At 40.4% G+C, this 27,204-nt stretch overlaps 2 protein-coding genes across 10 annotated transcripts in view; one reads left to right on the forward strand and one right to left on the reverse strand.

Annotated features, from left to right (window-relative positions):
- FBH1 (F-box DNA helicase 1) overlaps nt 1-6,431 on the reverse strand; it is a 74,808-nt gene extending 68,377 nt beyond the window's left edge. For 2 of the 4 annotated variants that reach the window (XM_049882049.1, XM_049882048.1), the window contains exons 1-2: nt 6,262-6,431; nt 5,709-5,827 (exon numbers count right to left, since the gene is read on the reverse strand). Coding sequence is in view for 1 of the 4 variants with exons in the window: in XM_049882047.1 (XP_049738004.1) it covers nt 6,262 (1 nt within the window). In the remaining 3 variants the exon portion in view is untranslated. The remainder of the gene's footprint in view (nt 1-5,708; nt 5,828-6,261) is intronic. The other 2 variants (XM_049882050.1, XM_049882047.1) reach the window with 1 other exon arrangement.
- A 194-nt stretch (nt 6,432-6,625) lies between these two features.
- The window catches only part of ANKRD16 (ankyrin repeat domain 16), an 84,018-nt gene continuing 63,439 nt past the window's right edge, over nt 6,626-27,204 (forward strand). For 3 of the 6 annotated variants that reach the window (XR_007517104.1, XR_007517102.1, XR_007517103.1), the window contains exons 1-6: nt 7,638-8,284; nt 10,779-10,999; nt 16,645-16,687; nt 20,031-20,139; nt 20,877-21,038; nt 22,365-22,443. Coding sequence is in view for 3 of the 6 variants with exons in the window: in XM_049882052.1 (XP_049738009.1) it covers nt 7,923-8,284; nt 10,779-10,999; nt 16,645-16,687; nt 20,031-20,139; nt 20,877-21,038; nt 22,365-22,443; nt 23,545-23,702 (1,134 nt within the window). In the remaining 3 variants the exon portion in view is untranslated. Of the gene's footprint in view, nt 6,645-6,740; nt 7,040-7,637; nt 8,285-10,778; nt 11,000-16,644; nt 16,688-20,030; nt 20,140-20,876; nt 21,039-22,364; nt 22,444-23,544; nt 24,690-27,204 lie in introns of those variants that run through there. The other 3 variants (XM_049882052.1, XM_049882051.1, XM_049882053.1) reach the window with 3 other exon arrangements.

The raw sequence follows: 27,204 nt of genomic DNA on the forward strand, positions 1-27,204 counted from the left end.
TGTTTTATTTTGCCTGGTTTCATTTTTATCTTCTTTATTGCAAAACAATTTATAAAACAAGTCACAGAAAGCAGAACTGAGTGCTTTGAGTTTTTGGCAAAGGCTGCTTTTTCTTCCTCTTCTTCCTTAGCACACAACAAGTCACATTCCCATCTTGCCAGCAGTAGAATGTAGCCTTGTGGCTGAGCTCTAGCCAATGGATGTGAACAGCAGCAATATGTGCCATTTCAGGCCTGGCTCACCAAAACCTCCTTTGCTGTTCCTCTACTCTCAACTCCCCTTCCAGATAACTCCGATGTTGATCGCCAGGGTGTCCTTAGCAGTCATGTGTTCAAAATGGAAGCAACTCTATCAGCCTGGGTCCCTGGGTGACTGCTTTAAGAAGAGCCACCGTGTCCCTACAATACCTACACACACATTTCATCGACAAAAACAACCTGGAGCTGCTTTACACTTTTATGGAGATTGAGAAATAAGCTTCTATTGTGAAGTCATCACATGTTTGTATCTACTTGTTTCTGCAGCCAAACTTAACCTCTAACTAGTCCAGGGTCATTTAAGATTGATACCAAAAAATTCCCCTTCTTTCCCTGCCTCAACTTATCAGTAGAATTCATACCAAAAAGCCCTCTAAAACTTACAGGTTACAGATATAAATGAATAAAACAACAATTCAAATGTCTAGAATTCCTGGAGTGAAAAATATTATTAAATAACTACTTAAAAAAAAAAAAAACCAGTTAACTCTGTAGTACAAGGAACCTGTTTGGAGAAACTTCTTATAACACCATACATAATTTTAATGAAGATCCACAAAGAGCAGTTTTTCTGATCTACATAACTTACTAAGTCACCTAATCTCACCTTGTTAGTTCCCCACATGCCTCTCACTCTTCTCAGAGGAGATCTGAAAGGATCAACAAGATCGTACATTTCCCCTCTTGTATTTCCTATGGAGATAGCAGAGGCTCACTGCAATACAGCCCGTTATTACAAGGGATTCAAGATTTTTTTTTTTTTTAACAGATCAAATTGCAACCTGTGAAACCTAAGAGCCCAGTTTAAACACAGATAGCTGTGTTATCCCCCACCTCTAGCACTATAAAAGGTATTCAAACCAGGAAGCACTTTGTAGTGATAAGAAAACCACCCTGTATATTTCTGAGATACTGTAATAATTATGAGTATAATTACGTATTTAAAATCTGTCTGTCATCCCTGGAATTCAAGCTCTACAGTCCAGGAGTGGGAACTATGCCTATCTTGCTAATCAAGGACAAGCACCCAACACATATTGTTCCATAAATAATTGTTGATTAAGTGAACAAATGCACAACAGCACTTCCCTCTAAAAAAGTTCAGGTTGTCTTCTTTGGGTTTGAAACCCTAAACTCTCTTATAATTGCTAAGTGCTTTATAACTTTTGAAGTTCTTTCATATATTCTCATTTAATCCTCACACCAATCCTTTGAAGTAGGCAGACGTTGTTCTCCCATTATAACTATTAAACTCGGGCTCAGAAAATACTTGCTTAAAGACACAACATAGCTTGTGTTGGCTTCAGCACAAGAATATAGGCCTCTTTAGACTCCTTGGGTCCACTATTCTGTCTACAATACTTTTTTCCCTCTGTATCCAGAAATCTTTAAAGCATCTTCTAAAAACCTCAAGTTTAACTGAAAAAAAAAAAAACACCCTTTTTTAGCACCATGAATTATCATAATCAAAATTTAATAACAAATGTTTTTAAAACTTAACCTTAAGGAAAATATCACCTAATAATGTAGACTCAAAACGGAAAATTTGAAGATATTTTGTCCTCATTAGCTCTAAAAGAAATAAACTCAGAAAGAAAACATACCACAGCTATAGCTCCTTCCTCAAGCATTCACTCTAGATGCAAACCCAGGTCCCTTCCAGCTGCCACATCCTGCTTCTCTATAAACCCAAAACTTCCAAGTTCACAGGCTAGATTTTCTCAAACCCTGCAAGTATCTACTATTCCCTTAAAGACAGAACTCAGTTATTATAGTAAACAAGTATGGCTAGGGCTTTTTTTTGTCTGTTTCTCACAAAGAAAGAATGATAAAAGAAGGAAAGAAAAGCAAGAAAAAGATAATTATTTATTTAAAAAAAAAAAAATCAAACCCACTGCCATCGAGTCAATTCCAACCCACAGCAACCCCATAGGGTTTTCCAAGGCTATAAACCTTGACATAAGCAGACTGCCACATTATAGACTAGAAAATATGTTTAAATATTTGAAAGGCTTTTTCCTCTGTCAATTCATTCCACAACCATTTTTAAGTATCTACTATATATACGAGATTCACTACAAACTCCATGAGGGCTTCCCCTTGTGGTATCCCTGGTGTTAAATACTATTTTAGACACTTAGGATACAAAAATGAGTAAGATTCAGTCCGCCATAAGGAGCTATCAGAACACGCACAAATTAGCATACATAAGGCAATATGAAAAAAAAAATATGGTAAGTGCTACATAAATCCACGTATGAAGTGCTATGGTAGTAAAGACAGTGAATGGGGTTAAGACGGTTGAAAAAGACTTTATGAAGAGTTGGGTCTTGAAAGATGGGTAGGGTTCAGTTAGGCAGAAGAAACAATATGTGCAAAAATCCAGAGACATAACAAAGTATTGGTATAGTAGAAAAGTTAGGTTTCTTTATAGCATGAAGTTCACTGATGGGGAACGATGAAAGACAGAGCTAGAAAAGTAATTTGGAGCCACAGACTCTGCTGTTGCTGTTGTGTGCCGCTGAGTCAATACTGGCTCACAGCAACCCTACAGGACAGAGTAAAACTGCCTCATAGGGTCTCCTAGGCTGTAATCTTCACAGAAGTAGATTGCCACATCTTTCTCCCACACAGCAGCTGGTGGGTTCAAACTGCCATACCCTTTGGTTAGCAGCCGAGCGCTTAACCATTGTGCCACCAGGGTTCCTTCCCACAGACTAGTTAAAAAAAACAAAACAAACAAACCTACTGCCCACTGCCACCATCTAGTCGATTCTGACTCATAGCAACCCTACACGATAAGGTACAACTGCCCGATAGGGTTTCCTAGACTACAATCTTCACAGGGGCAGACTTCCATATCTTTCTCTCACAGAGAGGCTGGTGGGACCTTTTTAGTTAGCAGCCAAGCACTTAACCATTGCACCACCAGGACTCTAAAGGTCCTTAAATATAATGCTAAGGAAATCAGACTTATCTTGTAAACAATTTGGGGAATCAACTAGTTTTAAAGCAAGGGCCATTACACAATCGAATTCACACTTTCGAATAGTAACTCTGGATGTAGGTTAGAGGATGGGTAGACATGGAAGCTGTCAGGAAAATAAGTCAGAAAGTGACCTAAATAACATAGGGAGGAGATGGTGAAGGCCTGATACAAGCAGCAGCAACGGGGAAGAGGGGGCAGTTGAGATATACTTAGAAATAAATATCAAGGCTTTTTGACAAGACTGGAAGACAGAGATGAAAGAAAAGAAATAGCAAGGATAACTCATTTCTAGCTAGAATATTAAGGGAGAAAATGTTATTAATCATGTTAAGGAGTAAAAGACAAATATTGTTTTTGCTTTAATCATTTTTCCTAGAGTGACGGGGAGGCTTACAGTTTTCAGTCCAGAAATCAATTGTTTGTATTGTTTTGTTTTTAAGGTATCTATGGAATATCAGAGGAAACCCTGGTGGCATAGTGGATAAGTGCTACGGCTGCTAACCAAGAGGTCAGCAGTTGGAATCTGCCAGGCGCTCCTTGGACACTCTATGGGGCAGTTCTACTCTGTCCTATAGGGTTGCTATGGTCGGAATCAACTTGATGGCATTGGGTTTGGTTTTGGCTGGTGGAATATCAGGTTAAAGTACTTTGAAATATGAGACTTGTCCTCAAAGGCATGTGAATGACAACTGAAGATACAAGATTTGAGGTGGTTTGGTGGTAGATAAATTTATAGGAGTAAGTGCTTTCACAGCTAGAAGACCAAAGACAGATCCAATAAAACCAGCCTAAGAAGGAAAGAGGGATATAAGCAGAGAAATGAAAATGGCTATAAATCTGAAATTAGAGTTATAAGTCTAATACCAGTAGTGTGGTATCTATGTACATGCACAAATCACAAAATACGTCAAATAATCATGATACCAACGATCATGATACTGAATGCTACACAAACATGAAATACGACACGAGAAACAGGAAGTATCAGGCAGCAAATCACAGTGCTAATGATGACAACATATGAAATGAGACAATAAAGCCCAGACCACAAACTCTGAAAGCCTGCACAAAAGCCCAAGACCCCAAAAATAACTCTATTCGCTTATTGTGTAGATCCCTCCCCTCTGGACCAAGCTTTTGCTCCAGAAAATCATAGGGATTGTAGGACAGATTCATATACATTACCATCTAGCTATCCAAAGGAGAATATAGACCAAAATACGCTAATAAAGGAGATACCAAAAAACCAGACCAAACTGATTGCCTGTTGAGTCGACTGGAACTCATAGTGACTCTGTATGACAGAGCAGAACTGCCCCACAGGGTTTCCAAGGCTGTAAATCTTTACAGAAGCAGACTGCCATATCTTTCTACCGCCGAGCAGCTAGTAGGTTCAAACCGCCAACATTAGCCAAGTGCTTAACCACTGCACCATCAAACTAAACCAAAAAACCCATTGCCATTTACACTACAGGACCAAGCAGAACCACCTCCATAGATATTCCAAGAAGCGCCTGGTGAATCTGAACTGCCGAGCTTTTGGTTAGCAGCTGTAGCACTTAACCACTATGCCACCAGGGTTTCCACTGCACCACCAGGGCTCCTTATAAAGGAGACAGAAAAGCAGAATTGGATTTGGAACACCAATTATGAGACCAATCATCTTGAATTTCAACTATTACATCCTATTTTGAATCTATGTGTCCTGATTTTGGTTTTAAAAAACAGGAAAACTGGAGACACAAGGCAAGAGAAAGTGGAGTCATTTGTCATTAGGGTGGGGAAAGCGGAGGGTATTAGCAGCAAAAAGTGAGCGTGAAGGCACCAGAAGCCTCACCTTCCACTTTGCACTGTTTCCAACAGCATCGGTAAGAACTAACTGCTTGGCATTTCTTCTAAAACTATGCATTTCAAAGCAAGTTTACCTCTTCCCTTTTTTGAAGTGGCAAGATACAATGAAACAAGAATTATGGCAAAGCTGATACTTGTACCTATTCTGTCTCCAGTAACTATCCATATTACTCAGCAAGTTATCCAAATTCAATATTCTCATCAGTAAAATGGACTTAATTCAATGGCTCAACCAAGGTCTTTTCTCATTTTATCTCAGCTTAATTTATTTCAGCATTGTGCCAGGCACTAGCAGACACTCAAGAGCTGTTACCATTCTTCCTTCCAGAGAACTTTATTACATATACTTCTCTGAGAAAACGGCTAACTTCTTTAAGCCTTAATTTCCCCACGTGTAAAACCAGAATGGTGCTTCACACAACTGTTTCCGGATTAGATAACAAATTCGCAAAGACCTTTGTAAGCCAGAGTGCAATACAACACGTAAAGCATAATTGATTTTAAACCTGGAAAGTAGTGACAACTTCCATTTTACCCCTAGTGGAACTGAAAACACCAAGGAGTTTAATGACCAGAAAGTAGTAAGGTCGGGTAAAGAACCCAACACCTACCCTAGTGTTCTTTTCCATCACCCCATACAGCTTGCTCAGATCTCAACGTTCCCTCCAAAACTTCAAGGCTTTCCCATGTCACCTTAATCTTCTTAATACTCATGTAAAGGGAAGACAGGCTACAAATGAAAGAGGAGTAAAAGAGCAGAATAAAATGACTCGCCCAAGGTCAAAACATAAGAACAGAAAACGAAACCCTGGTGTGCCAGGAGCTAAGGCCACGTCTCCTGACTCTTATGACTACCGAACAACTACAAGCTCGCCCCTTCCTGAACCTCAGAAAGCAGTCTGGGGGTGCGGGGCCGTGGCCCTAGCTCACTTCAGCGCCCCCTCAGGCCTCCTTGGTGCACTCCCACCGCGCCCCTGCAAGTCGCCCACAGCTGAGTGAGCCCCCTCCCACACCCACGCTCGACCCTTGGCCAGCACTTCCCCACGACCCCCACGGACCCACTGCCCCCTGAGGCCAGACCCCCGCTCGGGACCCCAAAAGGTTAAGTTTTCCACCCAGCAGAGCCCCGCCCGCGCTCTCTGCCACGTCTGTGGCCTCACGCACTATGGCGCTCCGGACCAGCGCTCCCGCGCCGCTGACCGGGTCGTTGCCGCTACTGCCGGGGCCGTGGCCTGCCGGCCTCCGAGTCCCACCGTTCCCAGGGAAGCGCGAGCTCCTCCCGTGGCTCGGATCGTGAGCACCAAGAATTCCGCGGACTTCCTCCCCGAGCTCCGCCCCCCGCCGCAGCCCCGGGAAGAGCCCACCGCCAGAGCTGACGGACTGCTCCCGCGGCCAATCGGAACGCCCGCCCGGTGGGGGCGCGGCCACCCACTAGCGGGCCACGCCCCGTTCGTGTTTTCGCTGTGGCGGAGTAAACGAGTGGAAACTTTCCCAGAGTTCCTTTGAGCTCCTTGGGTGCCCTCGGAGGGACTGCCGCGAGGCAAGGGGTGGGTGGGCTGGATTTGGATTGGGTGAGGAAGGGGGCGGTGCAGGGAAATGCACGGAAGTGCGCGGAGGCTCTACCCTGTTGTTGAGAAGGGGCCCCGACAGCTCCATGATGAGGAGTGCATTGACTAGGGTGGCGCTGGAGACAAGGAATTACAGCGGCACCTTTCATTCACTCCGTCAACAAATGTTTATGCAGGCAATTTGCAGAAGAAAACATACGTGGGATTTGCCGTCGAAGAAAACTAAATTATACTCCCTAAAGCTTCCCTTGTAGGAGCCCCGCGCCTCTCCGCCTCTCAGCTTCCTTTTCTGCAAACGGAGAGAATCGTAATAACCCTTTCTACTGTGGCTGTTTTGAGGATTAAAGCAGATTTGCGAAGGCGCTTTGAAAATAGTAAGCCATTAATACAAACGTGATCTACTGGCTGCATGCTAAGCACTGAGCTACAGCGGTCTCATAAATGCATATGCAGGGCCCCGAGATGTGGGTGTGCCCACTATCCCTATAGGTATCTTTCGTATTGTTTTATTTCTTCGTTGTCTAGCCAGCAACACCCTCATTATCTGTTTTTAACCAAAAAATAATCAAGCTTAAAAACTATTAGACACAACACCCCCAAGAAATGCATTCTCTTAGCCCCACCCCACCTGCGCTATGTAAACAATTACTGTACGTACATGTGTATGTGTACCTGGTAAATTAAATCGGCGATTCACAAAGCCTTTTTATAATACACTATCTCATTCTTTGGAAGAATTATTCTCCCACGTTAGGAATCAGCAGCTTCTATCACTTGAGACAGGGGAGATGGGTGTGAAGTGTGATCCCTCCTATTGGGATATCGCCTAACCAACCTATGGACCGGCTGCTCTCAGCCGGATAGGAGCCGGCTGGCAGGCAGGGGCTGGAGTGGGTTTAGGGGTTGTTCTCGGTTGTCTCAGAGAAGAAATCACGTGCAGGAAGCGGAAACCACGCTCGCGAGTGAGTGAGTGGGTGGGTGGCTGGGAGAGTGATTGAGTGTCTCCGGGAGAAGCGGAGACACCAGCCCTTCCTCAGATACAACATCCATGACTAATTGCCATTTCTCCCCTCTCCTCACTTCAGCACCATTTGAGGAGACCTGAGCAGGTGAGAGAATCCTGTCTCCTGCTGCCTTCCTCATCTTGCCTTGAAGGAGAGGGTACTCAGAAGCTTGGTTGCTCTGCCAGCCACACCCCGCCCCGGGCCCTCCCCCGGACCTGGCCTGGGCGTCCCCTCAGACCGCGGCTGAGTGGTCATGGCCACGCCCAGGAGTCGCGAGGAGGCCGCAGCTGGAGTGCCTGAGCAGGGGCCGAAGCGGCTGTACAGGCTGGTGCAGGAAGGCCGGCTGTGTGCCCTGCGGGAGGAGCTGCCGAGGATGGGAGGTCCGGCTCTGAGGTGCCCAGGGCCAGCGGGGGACACCCTCCTGCACTGCGCCGCTCGCCACGGGCATAGGGGCATCCTGGCCTATCTAGCTGAGGTCTGGGAGATGGACATTGAGGCCACCAACAGAGACTACAAGCGACCTCTGCATGAAGCTGCCTCCATGGGCCACGGGGACTGCGTGCGGTATCTGCTGGGCAGAGGAGCCTCTGTCGACTGCCTGAAGAAGGCAGACTGGTAGGTGGTGTGCTTTCCAGAGAGGCCCTTCGTGGGAGGACAGGTTTTCATGTATTTCCTTCCTTTCTGCACCATAGTTTTCCTCAACGACTTGTTCTCACCTCAGAGCTGTCCAGTGGCAGGATCATCTTGCCCCAGCCACCCCTATAGTGGAGATGACCTATAGTTTACATTGTTTCCATCCTTGTGGAGTTAGCTATTTGGTCAGGGCAATCGCTTCCTTTTATAAAGCAAAGAACAATAATAGAATATAATCAAACAATGAATTGTGTGTACTACATATGGTGTGAGTTCCAGGATGTGATGTTCTTCTGGAGACATCAGCTAAATTACTGCCTCACCAGCTGCATTTTTTTTAGCCTTTTATTTTGAAGTAATTAGCAGATTTACAGAAGGTTGCAAAGAAATGGTCAGTGACATCCCATGCACCTTCCCCCAGTTTCCCTCAACTTTAGCATTTTACATAACCATAACCAAAAATCCATTACCATCAATTTTAACTTATAGTGACCCTATAGGACAGAGTAGAACTGCCCCATAGGGTTTCCAAGGCTGTAATCTTTATAGAAGCAGACTGCCACGTCTTTCTCCCTCGGAGCGGCTAATGATCTCAAACCACCAAACTTTCAGTTAGCAGCCGAGCGCTTAACCACTGTGCCACCAGGACTCCTTACATAACCATAGTACAATAAGAAAACCAAGAAATCAGAATTGATATAAGCCATACAGCTTATTCAGATTTCATCAGTTATTTTTATTTTATTACATGTGTAGCCATGCATAAGTATGGCAACAGTCAAGATACTCAACTATACCATCACCAAAAACCAATTACAATTTGCTTGTTAAGTTTACATCATTTTTAGTACTCACTCTTAGGATCCATAACATAATGAAGTTCCTGCCTACAAATGATTCCCGATCTGATATAAACGAGAAGTACAGCAGACAGCCATGTAAGTTAAATAAAGTATGTCTTGTCTGCTTGGGTCAGGGAGTAGATATAATTATGTTTTAGAGTTGCAATTTGGCGCATAGAAGATACTGCATTAGGCTGATTTTCTTGCGCTGCTGGTATGTTCGTTTAAAGACAGTTTCAAGAGACATATTATCTCATATACTGCTCAAAACAACTCAGTCGATAAGGGAATAGCCTCTCAAATTCATTAAAAAGACAAGCTTCATTTGTTTATGTGTTTGGGGAGGTATAGTCACAGTGATACATTTTGCCCATTCCCACCTTTCTGTCTTTATGAAATACCTTCTTTCTTCCTTGTTATTTCAATTATCCTGCCTTACTCAAGATTTATTCTCTCTGTGACCCCCTTCCTGAATATTCCAGCCCTCAGTTATCTGGCTTTCTCGCTCCTAATTCATTTCTCATCCCCTGTCATTACTGGGGCAGTCTCTGGGTGGTGTAAATAGTTTGCACTCAAATACTAGCCTAAAGATTGGCAGTTTGAACCCATCCAGCGGCACTGTGGAAGAAAGGTCTGGCAATCTGCTTTTGTAAAGATTACAGTCAAAAAAACTACATAGAGCAGCTCTACTCTGTAACATATGGGGTAGCTATGAGTCAGAATCGACTCAAAAGCAATGGTATCATTACCACACCATACGCACAAAAATAATGTTGGTATTTAACTAATATCAGGGTCAGTGTCAGTTGGAATTGACTCCATGGCCATGGGTTTGGGCTTTTGTTTTGTTTTATAGCAATCTTAGACAAGACCTTAGAGATCATCTAGTTATACTGAGCTCCCACTATATGTGAGACACGGGTTCTATAGACTGGGGATAAATAAGACCTGTCCCTGCTTTCCAGGAGTCATTGCTGCCTCATTTTACACACAAGAAACCGGAAACTCAGAGAAATAAAATGGCTTACCCAAAATCATGTATGTGGGTAAAGAGCAAGGCTAGAGCTGCCTCCCTTGATACTGATATATTTCTCTATCCCGTGATTGTTGGGCACAACTCAGTTCAGAAATTTATTATAACCACACTGTTTCATTTGTATAAATGTTGCCTTATCAGTGTATGCTTCTTTTGGATAGGGGCTATGTCAAATGCTTTTATAACTCCTCTTCAGCACAATTCAATTAATAAATGGATACTGATTAAAGTGAATGGGAAAAAATCAGCAGAGTACTTCTTATGCAAATATTTTTCAGGGCCAAATGTGGATGGCTTTCGTTAGCTCTGTCCCAATTCAGCGCTATACTATGAACTAGTCCAGAAGCAGCTTTACTCCTAAGTACTCCACTCCTGTAGATACACATCCATCACAGTCATTTTCCCCTTATTATTTCCCCCAGGGTACTCATGGCAGGCAGAGAAGTTGCCAGTCAGAGCTGTTTTCCTGCTTCCTAGGTCCTGAATCCTCTAGGTTTTCCATCTATGCCAAGGATGTACATTTTCTAAAGACCTGGCCACTGACTTTCTAATGTCTCAGCTATCCTTCCATCTGACAGCTTATCTTGATTGGTTTTAGGACTCCTCTAATGATGGCTTGCACAAGGAAGAATCTCAACGTGATCCAAGACCTTGTGGAACATGGCGCCAATCCACTTCTGAAGAACAAAGATGGCTGGAACAGTTTCCACATCGCCAGCCGAGAAGGTGACCCTTTGATCCTCCAGTACTTGCTCTCTGTTTGCCCAGCTGTCTGGAAGACAGAGAGCAAAATTAGAAGAACTCCTCTGCACACTGCAGGTACGGCCCACAGCTCTGCGGGGATGCAGCATGCTTCACCAGCACTGCAGAGCAATATCTAGTTCAAGTCACCCTTTCTGCCACCATGCCCCAGGAAATGAAGGATTTTGGAAAATAAAGGGTGGGGGGTAAGAACATCTTTGGGGTATTTTGGCATATAAGGAGTTTCTGAAGCTAATGTAACTTGGTACTTGGCATGCTCTTCTTTCTTATATTAATTAATTCTTCTTGTATATTTGACTTATCCTCCTTAGTTAGATGGTAAGGTGGTTCTGTCTCTTACTAAGTTTTTGACCTTAGGACATTTCCAGATAAACAGAAATTAAGGGAATTCGTAAAAACAAAACCAAACTTAGAATTAATATTAAAGGGAGTCCTTCAGTTAGAGAACCAACAACATCACACAACAATTGGAGTCTAGGACATGGGACAGCATCAGCCAGATACCAACCTAGGTAAAGAACTCTCAACAATAAAACAAAAGTAAAAGACTTGAAACAGGAAAACAGAAATGTCAATCTGTAAACAGCAACAACATCAAAACAATAAAAGAGAGAATAAATCGTGTAGGTATACAATATTCAAATGGAAAGGAAATCAAGGCTATATCAAGTAATAAAAGACTGGTTCAAACTTAGGAAGATAAAAGTAAATGTCAACATAACCACAAAGAAAGTTAACAAACCTACTCATCAGAATGAAAAAAAAGAAAAACATAAAGACTCAGTAAACACAAAATCTATAATAACAAAAGAAAAGAAAATCCACAAATAAAAGAAACTCAGCACAGGAAAGCAAGAGAAAGAAAATGTGAGCACCACAAAGAAATAAAAAGAAATCACACACACACAAAAATATGACAGCAATAAACTCCTACCTATCAATAATCACACTGAATGTAAATGACTTAAATGCACCTCTAAAGGACAGAGCTGGCAGAATGGGTAAAAAAAAAAGTATGACCCGTCAATATGCTGTCTACAAGTGACACACCTTAGACACAAAGACATAAATATATTAAAAAGCAAAAGATAAAAAATATGTATCAAGCAAACAGTAACCAAAAAAAAGGGCAGGAGTGTCAATACTAATCTCAGATAAAATAGACTTTAAGGCAAAATCAATCATAAAAGACAAGGAAGGACATTACATAATGATTAAAAGGACAATCCACCAAGAAGATAAAACCTTAATAAATATCTACGCACTCAACAACAGGGCTCCAAAATACATAAACTCTAATAGCACTGAAAAGTTTCACAATAATAGTAGGAGACTTCAACACACCATTCTCGGGAAAGGACAGAACATCTAGAAAAAAACTCAACAAAGATATAGAAGGTCCAAAGGCCAAAATCAACCAACTTGACCTCATAGACATATATAGAACACTCCACCCAACAGCAGCAAAGTATACATTCTTTTCCAATGTGCATGGAACATTCTCGAGAATAGACCACATTTTAGACCACAAAGCAACCCTCAATAAAATTCAAAACATTGAAATAATACAAAGCATTCATTCTGATCACAATGTGATAAAAATAGAAATTAATAACAGGAGGAGCAAGGAAAAAATCAGTTACGTGGAAATTAAGTAATACCTTTCTTAAAAACAACTGGATAATAGAAAAAAATTAGGGAATAAAAAAAATTACTAGAATCAAATGAGAATGAAAACACATCAAACCAAAACCTTGGGACACAACAAAGGCAATGCTCAGAGGTCAATTTATAGGAGTAAATGCACACATCAAAAAAGAACAGGCCAAAATCAAACTGCTAGCCCTATGACTCAGATAGAAAAAAAAAAAAAAAAAAAAGGACAGAAAAAGGAGCCCACAACCACCAGAAGAAAGGAAATAATAAATATTAAAGCAGAAATACAGAACAGAAAAACAAGAAGAAAACCAACAAGACCAAAAGTGGGTTCTTTGCAAAGATCAACAAAATCAATAAATCATTGGCCAAACTGACAAAAGAAACACAGGAGAAGAAGAAAATAACCCACATAAGAAATGAGACGAGGACGTTATAACAGACCCAACTGAAATAAAATGAATCATAACAGAACACTATGAAAAATTGTACTCCAACCAATTTGAGAACCTAGAGGAAATGGACAAAACTCTAGAAACACACTACCTACCTAAACTAACACAAACTGAGATAGAAAATCTAAGCAGACCCAAAACAAGAGAAGAAATGGAAGAGGTAATAAAAAAATTCCCAACCAAAAAAAAGCCCTGGCCTGGACAGCTTCACTGGAGAGTTCTACCAAACATTCAGAGAAGTGCTCACACCTGTACTACTCAAACTATTTCAGAGCATAGAAATGGAATGAATATAGATGTGAAAATTCACAACAAAATTCTAGCCGATAGAATTCAGCATCATATCAAAAAAATACACCACGATCAAGTGGGATTCAAACCAGGTATGCAAGGATGGTTCAACATGAGAAAACCAATCAATGTAATCCATCACATAAATAGAACAAAAGAAAAAAAATCACGCAATCATCTCAATGAATGCAGAAAAGGCATTTGACAAAGTCCAACACCTGTTCCTGATTAAAACTCTCATCAAAATAGGAATAGAAGGGAAATTCCTCAACATAATACAGGGCGTCCATAAAAAAACAACTTTGAAAATCATTCTCAACAGAGAGAGGCTGAAAGCATTCCCCATTAACAGGAACAAGACAATGATGCCCTTTATCATCACTCATATTTAACATTGTGCTGAAAGTCCTAGCGAGAGCAATAAGGCAAGAAAAAGAAATAAAGGGCATTCAAATTGGAAAGGAAGAAGTAAAACTATCCTTATTTGCAGATGATAGTCGATTCCGACTCATAGCAGTCCTATAGTACAGAGTAGAACTGCCCCATAGAGTTTCCAAGGAGTGCCTGGCGGATTTGAACTGCTGACCCTTTGGTTAGCAGCTGTAGCACTTAGCCACTACGCCACCAGGGTTTCCAATCCTATATATAGAGAACCCCAAATATTCTACAAGAAAACTGCTGAAACAAATAGAAAGATTCAGCAGAGTAGCAGGATACAAGATCAACATATAAAAATCAGCTGGACTCCTATACACCAACAAAGAGAACTTTGAAAAGGAAATCAAGGAAACAATACCATTTATAAAAAATAGCAGCCCCTAAAAGATTAAAAAAAAAAATCTACAAGATACTGCAACACCTCAACAACAAAAAGACAAGTGATCCAATTAAAAAATGGGCAAATGGTATGAATAGACACTTCACCAAAGAAGACACCCAGGCAGCTAACAGACACATGAGGAAATGCTCATAGTCATTAGCCATTGAGAATGCAAATCAAAACTACAATGACATACCGTCTCACCCTGACATTACTGGCACGAATCAAAAAAGAAAATAACAAACATTGAAGAGGTTGTGGGGAGATTAGATCTCTTATGCAGTGCTAGTGGGAATGTAAAATGGTACAATCACTATGGAAAACAATATGGAACTTCCTTAAAAGGCTAGAAATAGAAATACCATCCAATCCAGCAATTCCACTCCTAGAAGTATCTATTAGAGAAGGGCTGTCACACAAATAGACATATGCACACCCATGTTCATTGCAGCATTGTTCACAATAACAAAAAGATGGAAACAAACCTAAGAACTCATCAAGAGATCAATGGATAAATAATGGTACATACACACAATGGAATACTACACAACAATAAAGAACAATGATGAATCCACAAAATATCTCACAACATGGGTGAATCTGGAGGGCATTATGCTGAGTGAAATAAGTCAATCACAGAAGGACAAATATTATATGAGACCACTATTATACAAACTCAGGAAAAGGTTTATACACAGAAAAAAACAGTCTTTGATGGTTATGAGGGAGGAGAAACGTAGGGAGGGAAAATCACTAAGTAGGTAGTAGACAAGGATTAACTTTGGTGAAAGGAAAGACAACACATAATATAGGGGAAGTCAGCACAACTTGACCAAGGCAAAGCCATAGAAGCTTCCTAGACACATCCAAACACCTTGAGGGTCTGAGATAGTACGCCTGGGGGCTAGGGACCGTGGTATCAGGGGACATCTAGATCAATTGGCATAACATAGTTCATAAAGAAAATATTCTACATCCTACTTTGGTGAGTAGCATCTGTGGTCTTAAAAGCTTGCAAGTAGCCATCTAAGATACAGCTATTGGTCCCAGCATGTTCAGAGCGAAGGAAAATGAAGAAAACCAAAGACACAAGGAAAATATTAGTCCAAAGGACTAATGGACCACATGAACCACAGCCTCCACCAGCCTGAGCCCAGAACTAGTTGGTGCCCAGCTACCACCACTGATCACTCTGATAGGGATCATAGTAGAGGGATCTGGACAAAATTCAGATTCACAGAAAAAGACCAGACTTACTGATCTGACAAAGACTAGAGGAACCCCAAAACTTTGGCCCCCAGACACCTGCTAACTCAGAACTGAAGCCACTCCAGAAGTCCACCTTTCAGACAAAGATTAGACAGGCCTATAAAACAAACAATAACACACATGAGAAACGTGTTTCTTAGTTCAATCAAGTATACAAGACCAAATGGGCGACAGCTGCCCAGAAGCAAAGATGAGAAGCCAGGAAGGGACAGGAAACCTGGATGAATGAACACAGGAAACCTGGGGTGTAAAGGGAAAGGAGGAGAGTGCTGACACATTGCAGAGATTGCAACCAATGTCACAAAACAATTTGTGTATAAATTTTTGAATGAGAAACTAATTTGTGCCGTAATAAACTTTCATCTAAAACACTATTTTTTTAGTTAAATCTGGAAAAAAAAGTTAAATATACTGAATATCCAACAGTTGAAGATTGTTCAAGTAAAGGGTGGACTTCCATATGATGGAAGGCCATTAATAAAAGATGTTATAGATAAATATTTATTGGTATAGTCATGATAATTAAGTGAAAAAGCAAGCCAAAAAGATAATGTATAATCCCATTGGTAAAAAGCAAATATATTTGAACAAAAATCTTTGAAAGTTAAAAAAAAAACCAACAGCTCTGACATGAGATAGTCTAAGAAATATACATAAGTTCTTCTCTACCATAGTTGGAAGTTAAGGACCAACGAAACTCTTTGTGAAAGTTTACAAGTGAGTGAAAAACTTTTCTCTAGCTCATGAGTTATTTGACCAGATCCCGCCACTGCACCTAGGTATTCACACAAAATAGTGGGGGACAGTCAAAATATTTCTTATTGAGTACAGTTGCTTTTAATAGGAGTATTAAATTCCTTGTTATTTTGTCATGGATTGCCGGTAAAATGTTTTTATTTCCTGGGCAAAAACTAACTGGCCTTGGGATTTGCAGCTCAGAAGTGGGGAGGTAAGTTTAGGATTGAAAATTTGCCAGGGAAGTATCATAAAGATAATTAGGTGTTGGCTATCTACATGTAAAGTGAAAACATCATTCTTTAATACTTATCCAGCTAAATTTTTATTTTTCTAGGGCAGCAATAGTATACCTAATTTAATTATTCCTTCCTGTAAGTCAGAACCAAAAGAACAGGGCAGAGAGAAGATCCAGGAGGAAAGAAGCATCTTATATTTGCACTAAAAATTTCTAATTTCCAACTCTCTTCTCCCAGCAATGCATGGATGTTTAGAGGCAGTAACGGTGCTTCTTACGAGGTAAGGAAAAAGAAAAAAGAAAAAAAAAAAAGCCCAGCGAATTGGGGAAAGTATTTGGGAAATATGACAGTTAATATTGATACTATATACAGTTGTCCCTCTATATGCACGGGTTCCACATCCTCGGATTCAACCAACCATGGATCAGAAATATTTGGGAAAAAAGAAAGTTCCAAAAAGCAAAACTTGAATTTGCTGTGTGCCAAGCACTATGCTGAATCCACATGAATAAAATGATGTGTTGGCATCCCCTGCCGTAGCCTCCCTCCATTTCACAGATCCTCAGTCTTGCTCCAGCACTCGTTGTCTGAGCACCGTTTGCCTCGCATCTTGTCATTGTTTCCTAAACAATACAGTATAACAACTATTTATATAGCATTTACATTGTATTAGGTATTATAAATAATCTAGAGACAATTTAAACTATACAGTAGGATGTGCATAGGCTATATGCAAATAACTATGCCATTTTATTTAAGGGACTTGAGCATGCTTGGATTTTAGTATCCGTGGGGGTCCTGAAACCAATTCCCCCACCCCATGTCGAGGGACAACTGTAAAGAGCTCAGACAGATTGTTAAGAAAGACTAAGCTTTGAAAAGAACAATGAACTAAGGACATAAACTCAAAGAATATAAAATACAAATAGCTAACAAACACATGGAAAAAAAGTTTTTAGTGGCAAAATCATCTACTTATTTGTTCATTCAGCAAATATTCATGTATTCATTCAGTGCCTACTGTGAACTAAACATTGTACCAGATTCAGGACTACAACAGAAATGAGCCAGACACAGTTTCTACCCTCGCGAAACTCACAGCTACCACACACAGACACTGAACAAGTCGTATCAGTTCAGCAAGTGTTACAAGGAATTGCAGACCTATAGGAGCTTTTGGAAACCCAGGTGGCATAGTGGTTAAGTGCTAGGGCTGCTAACCAAAGGGTTGGCAGTTCAAATCCTCCAGGCACTTCTTGGAAACTCTATGGAGGCAGTTCTACTCTGTCCTATAGGGTCACTATGAGTCGGAATCAACTCGATAGCACTGGGTTTGGTTTTGGTTTTATAGGAGCTTTTCACAGGAAGACTCAACTTAGCCTAGGAGTGAGGAATCTCAGCATCAGTGATATTTAAGCTGTGACCTGAATAGAAGGAACAGAAACTAGATGAAAGTGGGAGGCAGAGGAGCAATACAGCATCTGTAAATGCTCTAAGCCAGGAAAAAGCACAGTACATTTGAGAAACTGGAAAATGTTCTGTACATGCTGAAGCATCAACAGTGAAGGGGAGAAAGGTGTGAGATGAGGCTGGAGAGAAAGGCCAGATTTAGATCATGTAGGACTTTGTAGACCATTTAAGGGTTTTAGATATTATTCTAAAGCATACAAGATGCCATTGGACAGTTTTAAGCAGGGGCGTAATAAGAGATTTGCATTTTTTCAAGATCCCGTGGTTGCAAAATGGAGGATAGATTCAGCAAGAGTGGGAGCTGAAGAACCAGTGGGAGGCTATTGCAGTAAAGCAGGAGAGAAATAATGGTAGCTGGGCTGTGGATATGACTGCAGGCATAAAGAGAAGTAGAAAGATTTAGAGATACTTAGGATGAAGAATCAATCGGGCTGGGTGAGTAATTTGATAAAGGGAATGAGGGAGAGGGAGAAGTCAAGGATGACTTTCAGGTTTCTAGTTAAGTGATTGGGTATGTGGTGCTGGTGCCATGTGCTAAGATACAGAACACTCAAAGAGGAGCAGGTTTGGGGGAAGGAGATGATAAATTCTCTTTTGGACATGTTCAGTTTCATGTGCCCGTGGCACATCGAAGTGAAGATGTCAAGTAGGCACAGATCTGAAGCCAAAAGGAGAGGTATGGGCTGAAATGGAGTCCCTGGGTGGCACAAACAGTTAAGTGCTCAACTACTAGCCAAAAGGTTGATGGTTCAAACCCACCCAGAGGCACCTCGGAAGACAGGCCTGATGATCTGCTTCTGAAAGGTCACAACCTTGAAAACCCTATGGAGCGCAGTTCTACTCTGCATACACGGGGTTACCATAAGTTGGAATCGACTCGACAGCAACTAACAACAACATGGGTTGAGATACAAATGTGGAATTCATCAACATGGAGGTGATGATTGAAGCCACAGGAGTGGATGCGATTACCCAGGGCAACAGTGTGTAGTGAGAAGAGGACCTAATGTAGTGCCCTGTGTAGGGTTTGCCTGCTGCACATTGGCACATACCTGATTGTCTACAGATTTATAAACATTCATTCATTCATCAAACATTTTTTGAGCACCTCCTATGTGTTAGGTACTGTGTAATAAACAAAAAACCGTCCATTCCCTTATGGAGTCTATAGGCTAGTGTGTAAGACAAGTATAGACAAATATCCCATGAATAAATGTATTAATTACTACAAAGGAAAAGTGATACTACTACAAAGAAAAAGTACGGATGCTATGAGAGAGCAGAGGTCCTAATTTAGACTAGGAGTGAGGAAAGGTCTTTGTCAAAATCACATTTAAGCTGAGGCCTGAAGGATGAGTTAGAATTAGCCAAGTGAAGAATGGAGGAATAATGTTCCAAGCAGAGGAGATTAGCATGTGCAAAGACAGAAAAGAAGGTGGCAGCTGGAGGACCAAGAAGAAGACTGGAACAAGCTAAGCACAGGCGAGGAGAGGGCGGCGTGAGAGGGAACCAGGTGCCACATAATTCTGCGCCTTGTAGGTCATGTTAAGGCTTTTAGATTTTCTCCTTTGTGCGGTGGGGAGCAGTTAAAGGTTTTAAGCAGGATAGTGACCTTATCCAAATTATATTGTGAAAACATTGCTCTGGCTGCCGTGGAGAATGAATTAGCCAGGCAGTTGTCAAGGTGAGAAAAACAGGAAGCTGTTGTCTCTTGACTCGGCTGTTTACTTGGTCTAAAAGGATGAAAGTGGAGATGAAGAGAAAGATACATATTTTTTAAATATTTTGGGTGTAGAACTGACAGATTTTGGAAATGGATTGATTGTAGGGGTTAAGGGAAAGGGAGGTAGCAAGAATGGCCTCAAGGCTCTGGCATGAAAAACTGGGGAGATGAAGGTGTCATGAGATGAGATGGAGGTTAGAGAAGGAACAGCTTTGCTGGGGAAGATCAGCATACTCTTGAAGACCTAGAGCTCAGCTCAGGTATTGAGACGGAGGAGAAGAGGAAGAGAGCTCTAGATTAGCACAGATAATTTGTAACATTTATAATCCACTTGCAGGTGAGCAAGGCTCAACGGTCCATTGGGCTTGAAGTGGTGAATTTTCTCAGCTCTGTTATATTTTTTTTTTGTTATATTGGGTTTTGGCTCTAGGTGCCAGTATGAACCAGACTGCAGAGACAAGTGTGGCGTTACACCCTTTATGGACGCAATTCAGTGTGGTCACATCAACGTAGCTAGGCTGCTGCTTGAAAAACATAAGGTATTGAAATGGCTTGGGTTTATTCTTTTGGTTCTTCCCACAAGTTGTGTGTCATAGGAGATGCAGAAAGCATAGTTAGTAATTCAGATCCTGGGTTTAAATCCCAGCTCTGCCATTTCCACCCATGGGACCCCTTGATCTCTCTAAGCATTAGTGTTCTCATCTGCAAAATGGAGATAAGTAATTTCTTCAGGGGGTTATTACAAGCATTATTTCACCAGTTGTTGTCAAGTCAGTTCTGACTCATGGTGACCCCATGTGTGTCAGAGTAGAACTGGGCTCCATAGGGTTTTCAGTAGCTGATTTTTTCAGAAGTAGACTGTTAGGCCTTTCTCCTGAAGTGCCACTGGGTGAACTTGAACCTTCAGCCTGTCTGTTAGCAGCCAAACACATTAACCATTTGTATCACCCAGGGACTGCATTATAAGGATTAAGTAATATAATGTACATAAAGCAGCAAGCAAAGTAATTATTCAGTACATGGTAGCTGTTTTATAGTAACAACAACAGACTGGCCCTGCTGACTGTGTTTTGGCACTATAGTCAAGATTATTGAATCTTAACCATGGGGGGTAGGGCGGAGATTAGAGAGTCCTTTGAAAATGTGACAAAAGCTATGGCTCCTCTGCCTGGAAAAAAGTACTTAGACAACAAAATTTTGCCAAAATGTCACACGGTTTATGGACCCAGGTTCTTCTGCTTCTCATCTTCTTTCCGATCGCCCTTCTTTCTACTAGGCTTGTGTTGCAGCAGAGGATACACTAGGGGCCCAGGCTGTGCACAGAGCAGCAGTCACTGGGCAGAACGAAGCCATCCAATTCTTAGTCTCTGATCTTGGCGTTGATGTAGATGTGAGAGCAACATCAACCCACCTCACAGCACTTCACTGTGCAGCTAAGGTTTGTTTACTTCGTAACCTTGTCTCTGCTCCCTTAGGCTTGCCTTATGCCGTCAGTGGATAGCTCTGTAAGCCTGGTTTCTTTGGCTCTATCCGTGTGGAAAAATTGCCCACGATGTGCTCCGGAAATGTTCATGATTCTGAAGCTCTTTATTCCTTTAAATGGAAACCTGACTTTATTTGTTCCTACGTAAAATTGAAAAAAAAAAAAATGCTTTACTCCATGTAATGCCTGATATTTATGTGCCCCGTCCCGTGTCTTTTTTGTTTTCAGAAATAAGGTTATTTGAAGCCATAAAGATCCATCATATGAAATTCCTAGATTCCTTATCTCTGGATTACTTTTAAAGAGTTAGAATCTCTAACTGGGGCAAGGGAATTGCATTTAATGGGTTCTGCAATGTATAAAATATTTAAGATAAGCAAAATTTTTTCACTAGAAAAGTAGCCATCTACATCCTCCTGTTTTAAATGCTTTGAGTCTTTTGTGGATTATCTTTAACATTATTTATTGGTTATCTGCTTTTACTTGCTTTCTAGCCACAGGAATAAATTTTTTTTCGGATCAACCACTGTTTTTTTTATGCAAATAACGCACCCATGTAAATAACTTGCCCACACATATCATACATATAGCGCACCTAGGAAAATAATGTGTGAGGGGTTGCACAATCTGCAAAAACAAGTAACGTGTGCATTATTTGTGTAAAGTGTGGTATACTCTCCTTCCTGTTTTCCCCCTCATGAGCAAGTGTGTAGATTTCTGAGATGGGGCTAAGAGTGTGGTCTGTGATCACAGAGGGGAAAAACCACGGGAAGATTGACTCTGTAACCTTGACTTCAGTCACACTACATGCTAATGAACTAACTTGCTAGATAAGAGAGTTTATAAATTACTTCATAAATGATAATGCTAGCTGTAATAAGAGTGCCACTTATGAGAAGTTACAATCTTTTCTAGTTCATCTCTTTCTTAAAGATTTTAGCAGAGTATACATATACTCTTGGAAATTTTGGAATTGTATATTCTATATAAACCACAAAATTTATATGCCTTGTACTGATGGAAACTCAAATGTATTGATCAATACTTTGGCTTACAAAGTTGGTCATCTATAGTCTAATAATTAAAAGTCACCAAAATCTTTATTTAATGATTTATAATAGAATTGGAGAGTGGTATAATGAGTCCTCCTTTAGATATGAAAATTCAGTTTGAGCAGTTGACTATTTTTTTTTTAAAGTACATAGTATACATTAGAGTTTATGTTTAAAATTTTGCTATTGTCGTCATCTCAGTGATAACGAATTTATTTCCAACACTCAGGAAGGACATACAAGCACAGTTCAGACTCTCCTATCTTTGGGTGCTGACATCAACTCTAAAGATGAAAGAAATCGATCAGGTGAGACTTACCTTTGCACATGTCTTGAAAATTATTAGTAAATTAAATGTAAACAATTCATGGACTTTTATATTTTAAAAATTGGTTTTAGTATCATTCTTCTAGCAGCTCAGCAACATTCCTTAAAAGAACATTCCCTCTGAAATTTAACATTTTCCCAAAGTTACAGAACTATCGGTATTACCATAACAATGATGATGACTACTTCTCATCATTCCCACTGTTCTGTTTTTATTATTATTTTATACCACAACAATATATGTAACATAGAAACATTTTCTATCTGAATTCATGATGGCACCAGCTATCTGGGTATTATATAGATTCATCATACGTTGTTTCTCTTTGGAATGTACTTAGGAACTATATTCAGTATGATTTTTTAAATTTAGGACTCAGATATTTTTAGAATGAATTCTTTAGAGTTGGACTTTAGAATAAAACCTCTAACATTCTGTGAGCCAGTGGCCATCTTGCAAGGGTTTCGTATGGTCTTTATCATGCTTCAAAGACTCACAGGTAACTAATTATTCACCCTAGAGCTGGGAAGTGCAGCTACTAGGTCCAGGGAGGGACACAAGACCTTATCCTAGAGACTGGGTAGTAGAACCAGAAATATTCTCAGCACACCAGAAATCTTCAGCACTAATTTCTACAACCAGATTGAGAAAATTTGGCTGCAGTATTTCTTTTTGTTACATCATTCTTATTCATAGTAATCGTATTTTTACTCACAAAGAGAATTCGCAAAACTTTGAGAAACTTTTCTGAGCCATTTAAACTGTGTTTTAATAGCACACAGGGATAAGCATGAGGAAGACCAATCTCATATTTCCCACTAACTTGCTGCATTGTTTTAATCAAGTTTCTTAATTCTCTCTAACTGGTTTTGTTTTCTGTAAAAATAGTCTCAACCACTCAGGTTAAAAAGAAAACTGATGTTTTGATCCAGTATAGGCAAAGGCATAGGGATGAACTATGGAAATACAAAACCTGTAGAACTGAGAGAACCAAAATCTTTATAAGGAGCAGTCTCATCACAAGGTCAGTGCTGCGTGAGGGACCCTGTACTAAGTTCATGTGATTTTTGTCTTCTCTCAGCCCTGCATCTGGCTTGTGCGGGTCAGCACTTGCCTTGCATTATGTTTCTCCTGCAGTCGGGACTGAAGGATTCCCCAGACATAACGGGAACCCTGGCTCAGCAGCTCACAAAGAGAGCGGACATCCTTCAGTGCTTTGACCAAACAGTAATGACCTAAGAATGTTTCTAAAAGAAGGCAATAAACTGCATGGTGATTTATATCCTGCCTCCAAAATATCCAGTGTTTTCCATTTCCTCCTTTGACCTTCCTTTCTCCTGCACTCTCCCCTCCAGCTGAGAATTTCCCAAATTAGTAGGGTGCATCATGTAAGCACCAGGGGTCAAGAGACTAGATTCCTAGCGATATAGCTGGCACATTGTGAAATCCTGAGCATAATCATTATCTTTCCATAATCTGTATTTCATATTTTTTATACTTAAAGTGAGAATAGATAACCATTTATGAAATCAGTCTCTGGAATCCTTAGAGAAGCATGTAACATGAGCATAATATAGTATACATACTTTTCTATCTGTATGTCTTACAATAAATATTATATGGTAGGGCAATGATAGTCATATTAAAAATATAACAAAAACTAAAATCCCTTTGCCATCAAGTCAATGCTGACCCATAGCAACCCTAAAGGACAGAGTAGAACTGTTCCATAGGGTTTCCAAGGACCACCTGGTAGATTCGAACTACCGACCTTTTGGTTAGGAGCCATAGTTCTTAACCACTACGCCACCAAGGTTTCCAAAAATATAACAAGTTACTATTAATGTAAGCCATAAAACATAATTGGTAGATTTAATTTCTTCTTTACTAGGCTTTTTCTTGACCATTATTACATGGTTTAACTTTCGTCTCACAGCCAGGAAGAAAATGTTTATAATCTGTTTTCACAAACATTTGCAATTAATAAAAACTTTTTTATATTCTAAGCACTGCTACTTAAGCTATAAAGTTTTCATCATTCTATTTTGACTCCCTTCAGGTAATAAATACACCTGGAAAATGCAACTAACATACTGCCAAAACTTTTCCAGCACCTGAGTTACCCACAGTTACATTTCCTCATCCTCCTACTAGAGCCTATGGTTGCTAAGGAATGAAACATTTGATAGTATAACTTTTTTAGACAGATTAAACATAGAATGAGTCTTGGGGCATTTGGATTCTTTTTCTGTTTCTTTCTCTCTCTCTCTTTCTTTCTTTCTGTCTCTCTCTTTCTTTCACAGTTTTCTCTGAGTTTTAAAACATAATTATTAGTCCAAGTCAGGCTTTTAAAAAATCTTATGCATCAGTCACAGGCCGGGGCGGTTTAACCTGTAAGCGTGGTATGCCCAGGCTTGCATTGAGCAAGGTACGCACAGGCTTAATTGTATTGACTTGCTAAGCTGTGGTGAGCAATTTCACATGGGTTTCACTACATCTTTGATGTGGTGGGGGACAGCTGAAATTGTTCCCTGCAGATTGGTGGGAAGGCACAATTGGGCCTGTCTCTCCCTTGTTTATTGGGTAATCCGGCCCTGATTCGCAAACGAGATTTGGTCCCCTTGTTCAGTGTAATCTAGCAAGCACTGATTAAACATCCACCTTAGTCTCAGTATTGTGCTAGGCTTGGTAAATAACAAGAATTACTGGTTCTTCTTAATGATTCTCAGATGGCAATGAGCTGATTCCTATCCCTAACAACCAGACAAATGTTCTAGTATAAATGCAACTTGATTATACAGTCCTGTCTTGTGACCTTTATATCACACACTGTCTTTCTACATTTGCACTGATTCGAGATGTAATTACCATTTCCCTGGTGCTTCAAAGACATCTTTGTGTCCATGTCCTTTGGGTCTGAAGATGATCCTGTTAACATGGATATCCGTATGTGCAAGTAGGACAGAAAGATTGATGTGATCCTGACATCTTTTCTCCTTAGTGCACACATAAAGCAGCTTTTTATTTGCAGTTATTGTGTGCAAGGTCAGTTCACATTTGTAGCTTAGCTTCTACCCTTACGAACTGGCCAGTGATAATGGTATATCAATTACACTTTTGTTTCCAGTACTTTGAGATTTGATGTACCCCTGTAGTATAAATCTTGGTATTAGATGCTGCTGCTGAACTATCAAGAAGCCAGAGATGGCAATGATGATGATAACATTAATTGTGGCGAAGATAGTAGTAGTAATATAATATGTAGTTATATTAGTGACAAATACATATATGGATACAAAATATATAAATACAATAGAATATAAGTAATATTATTTTATTCATTATAATCGTATGATTTTATTTTAATAATTATATATTAATTCTAATGGAGATGACATTAATATTATTCCTTCACTTTTTGATTATAGTTACTGTCTTCAATTCCTTTCTTTACTTAAAATTCACCTCCTTGGTGAGGCCTTCCAAGGCTACTCTATCTAAAATTTCATTCCTTCTTTCAACATTTAATATCTCCCTTCCCTAGTTTATTTTTTCTCCTTAGCATTTACCACTATCAGATATATGTTTTGATTTATTTTGTTTCCCCAATAGAATATAAGTTCTTTAAGCAGGAATTTTAGCCTCCTTTATTCACTACTAAGGAGCCCTGGTGGTGCAGTGGTTAAGTGCTCAACTGTTAACAGAAAGGTCAGCTGTTCAAGCCTACCATCCACTGTGCAGGAGAAAGATGTGACAGTCAGCTTCTGTAAAGATTTACAGCCTTGGAAACCCTATGGGGCAATTTTACTTTGTTGTATAGGATCGCTATGCGTAGCATCAACTTGACAGCAAGGGTTTGGTTTATTCGTGCAGTGGCTAAGAGTTCAGCTGCTAACCAAGAGGTCGGCAGTTCGAATCTACCAGCCGCTCCTTGGAAACTCTATGGGGCAGTTCTACCTCTGTCCTCTAGGGTCTCTATGAGTCAGAATCGACTCAATGGCGATGGGTTTGGTTTTATTTTATTTTATTTTTGTATCTATAGGGCCGAGAACTGTGCCTGGCACATAGTAAGTTTTAAATAATTATGTGGCCAATGAAAGAATGATAATGATTTGTTTACTGAGCACTTACTACATGCTAGATACTGTGTTATTCCCAACAGGGGTTAGGACTCCAACATATATTTTGGGGGACACAATTCAATCTATAACATACTATATTTATCCAATCCCCTAAGTTAGAAACCTGGGAGTCATTTATGTCTTTTCCCTGTACCATTAGCTCTAGTCAGTTCAATGTATTGGGTAGCCCCCTAATCTGTCTATTCTAGTCCATCCCTACTGTGGTTCCCAGGTTCAGGCCCTCATAGTCTCATCCCAGACCAATACCACAACAGCCTTCTAACTATTCCTCATGCTTCTAGTCTTGTGCTCCTCAAACCCATCCTCCACATAGCTGCCAGAGAGCTCTGACCAAGGGCATTGATTGCTCATCGTAGTTTAATGTGTTTCTTCTCCCAGAGAACAAAGCTACACTTTTAGCAAGGACTTCCAACACCTTAGCCAAGACCCACTTCCATGGGGGCTTTTGGTAAAGCACACCTGATCCCTGGTAAATGTGTGTTATTAAGATTGATTAGAGAAGGTCACTGAAAAGAGATACAATTGCAATTGGTAAAAATTGAAATCATTCGAAAACACCTAGGACCTAACATATATTGCCAAAAAGAATTATACAAGAA

The sequence above is a fragment of the Elephas maximus genome, chromosome 4, assembly GCF_024166365.1.
Source record: "Elephas maximus indicus isolate mEleMax1 chromosome 4, mEleMax1 primary haplotype, whole genome shotgun sequence".
Taxonomy (NCBI): domain Eukaryota; kingdom Metazoa; phylum Chordata; class Mammalia; order Proboscidea; family Elephantidae; genus Elephas; species Elephas maximus.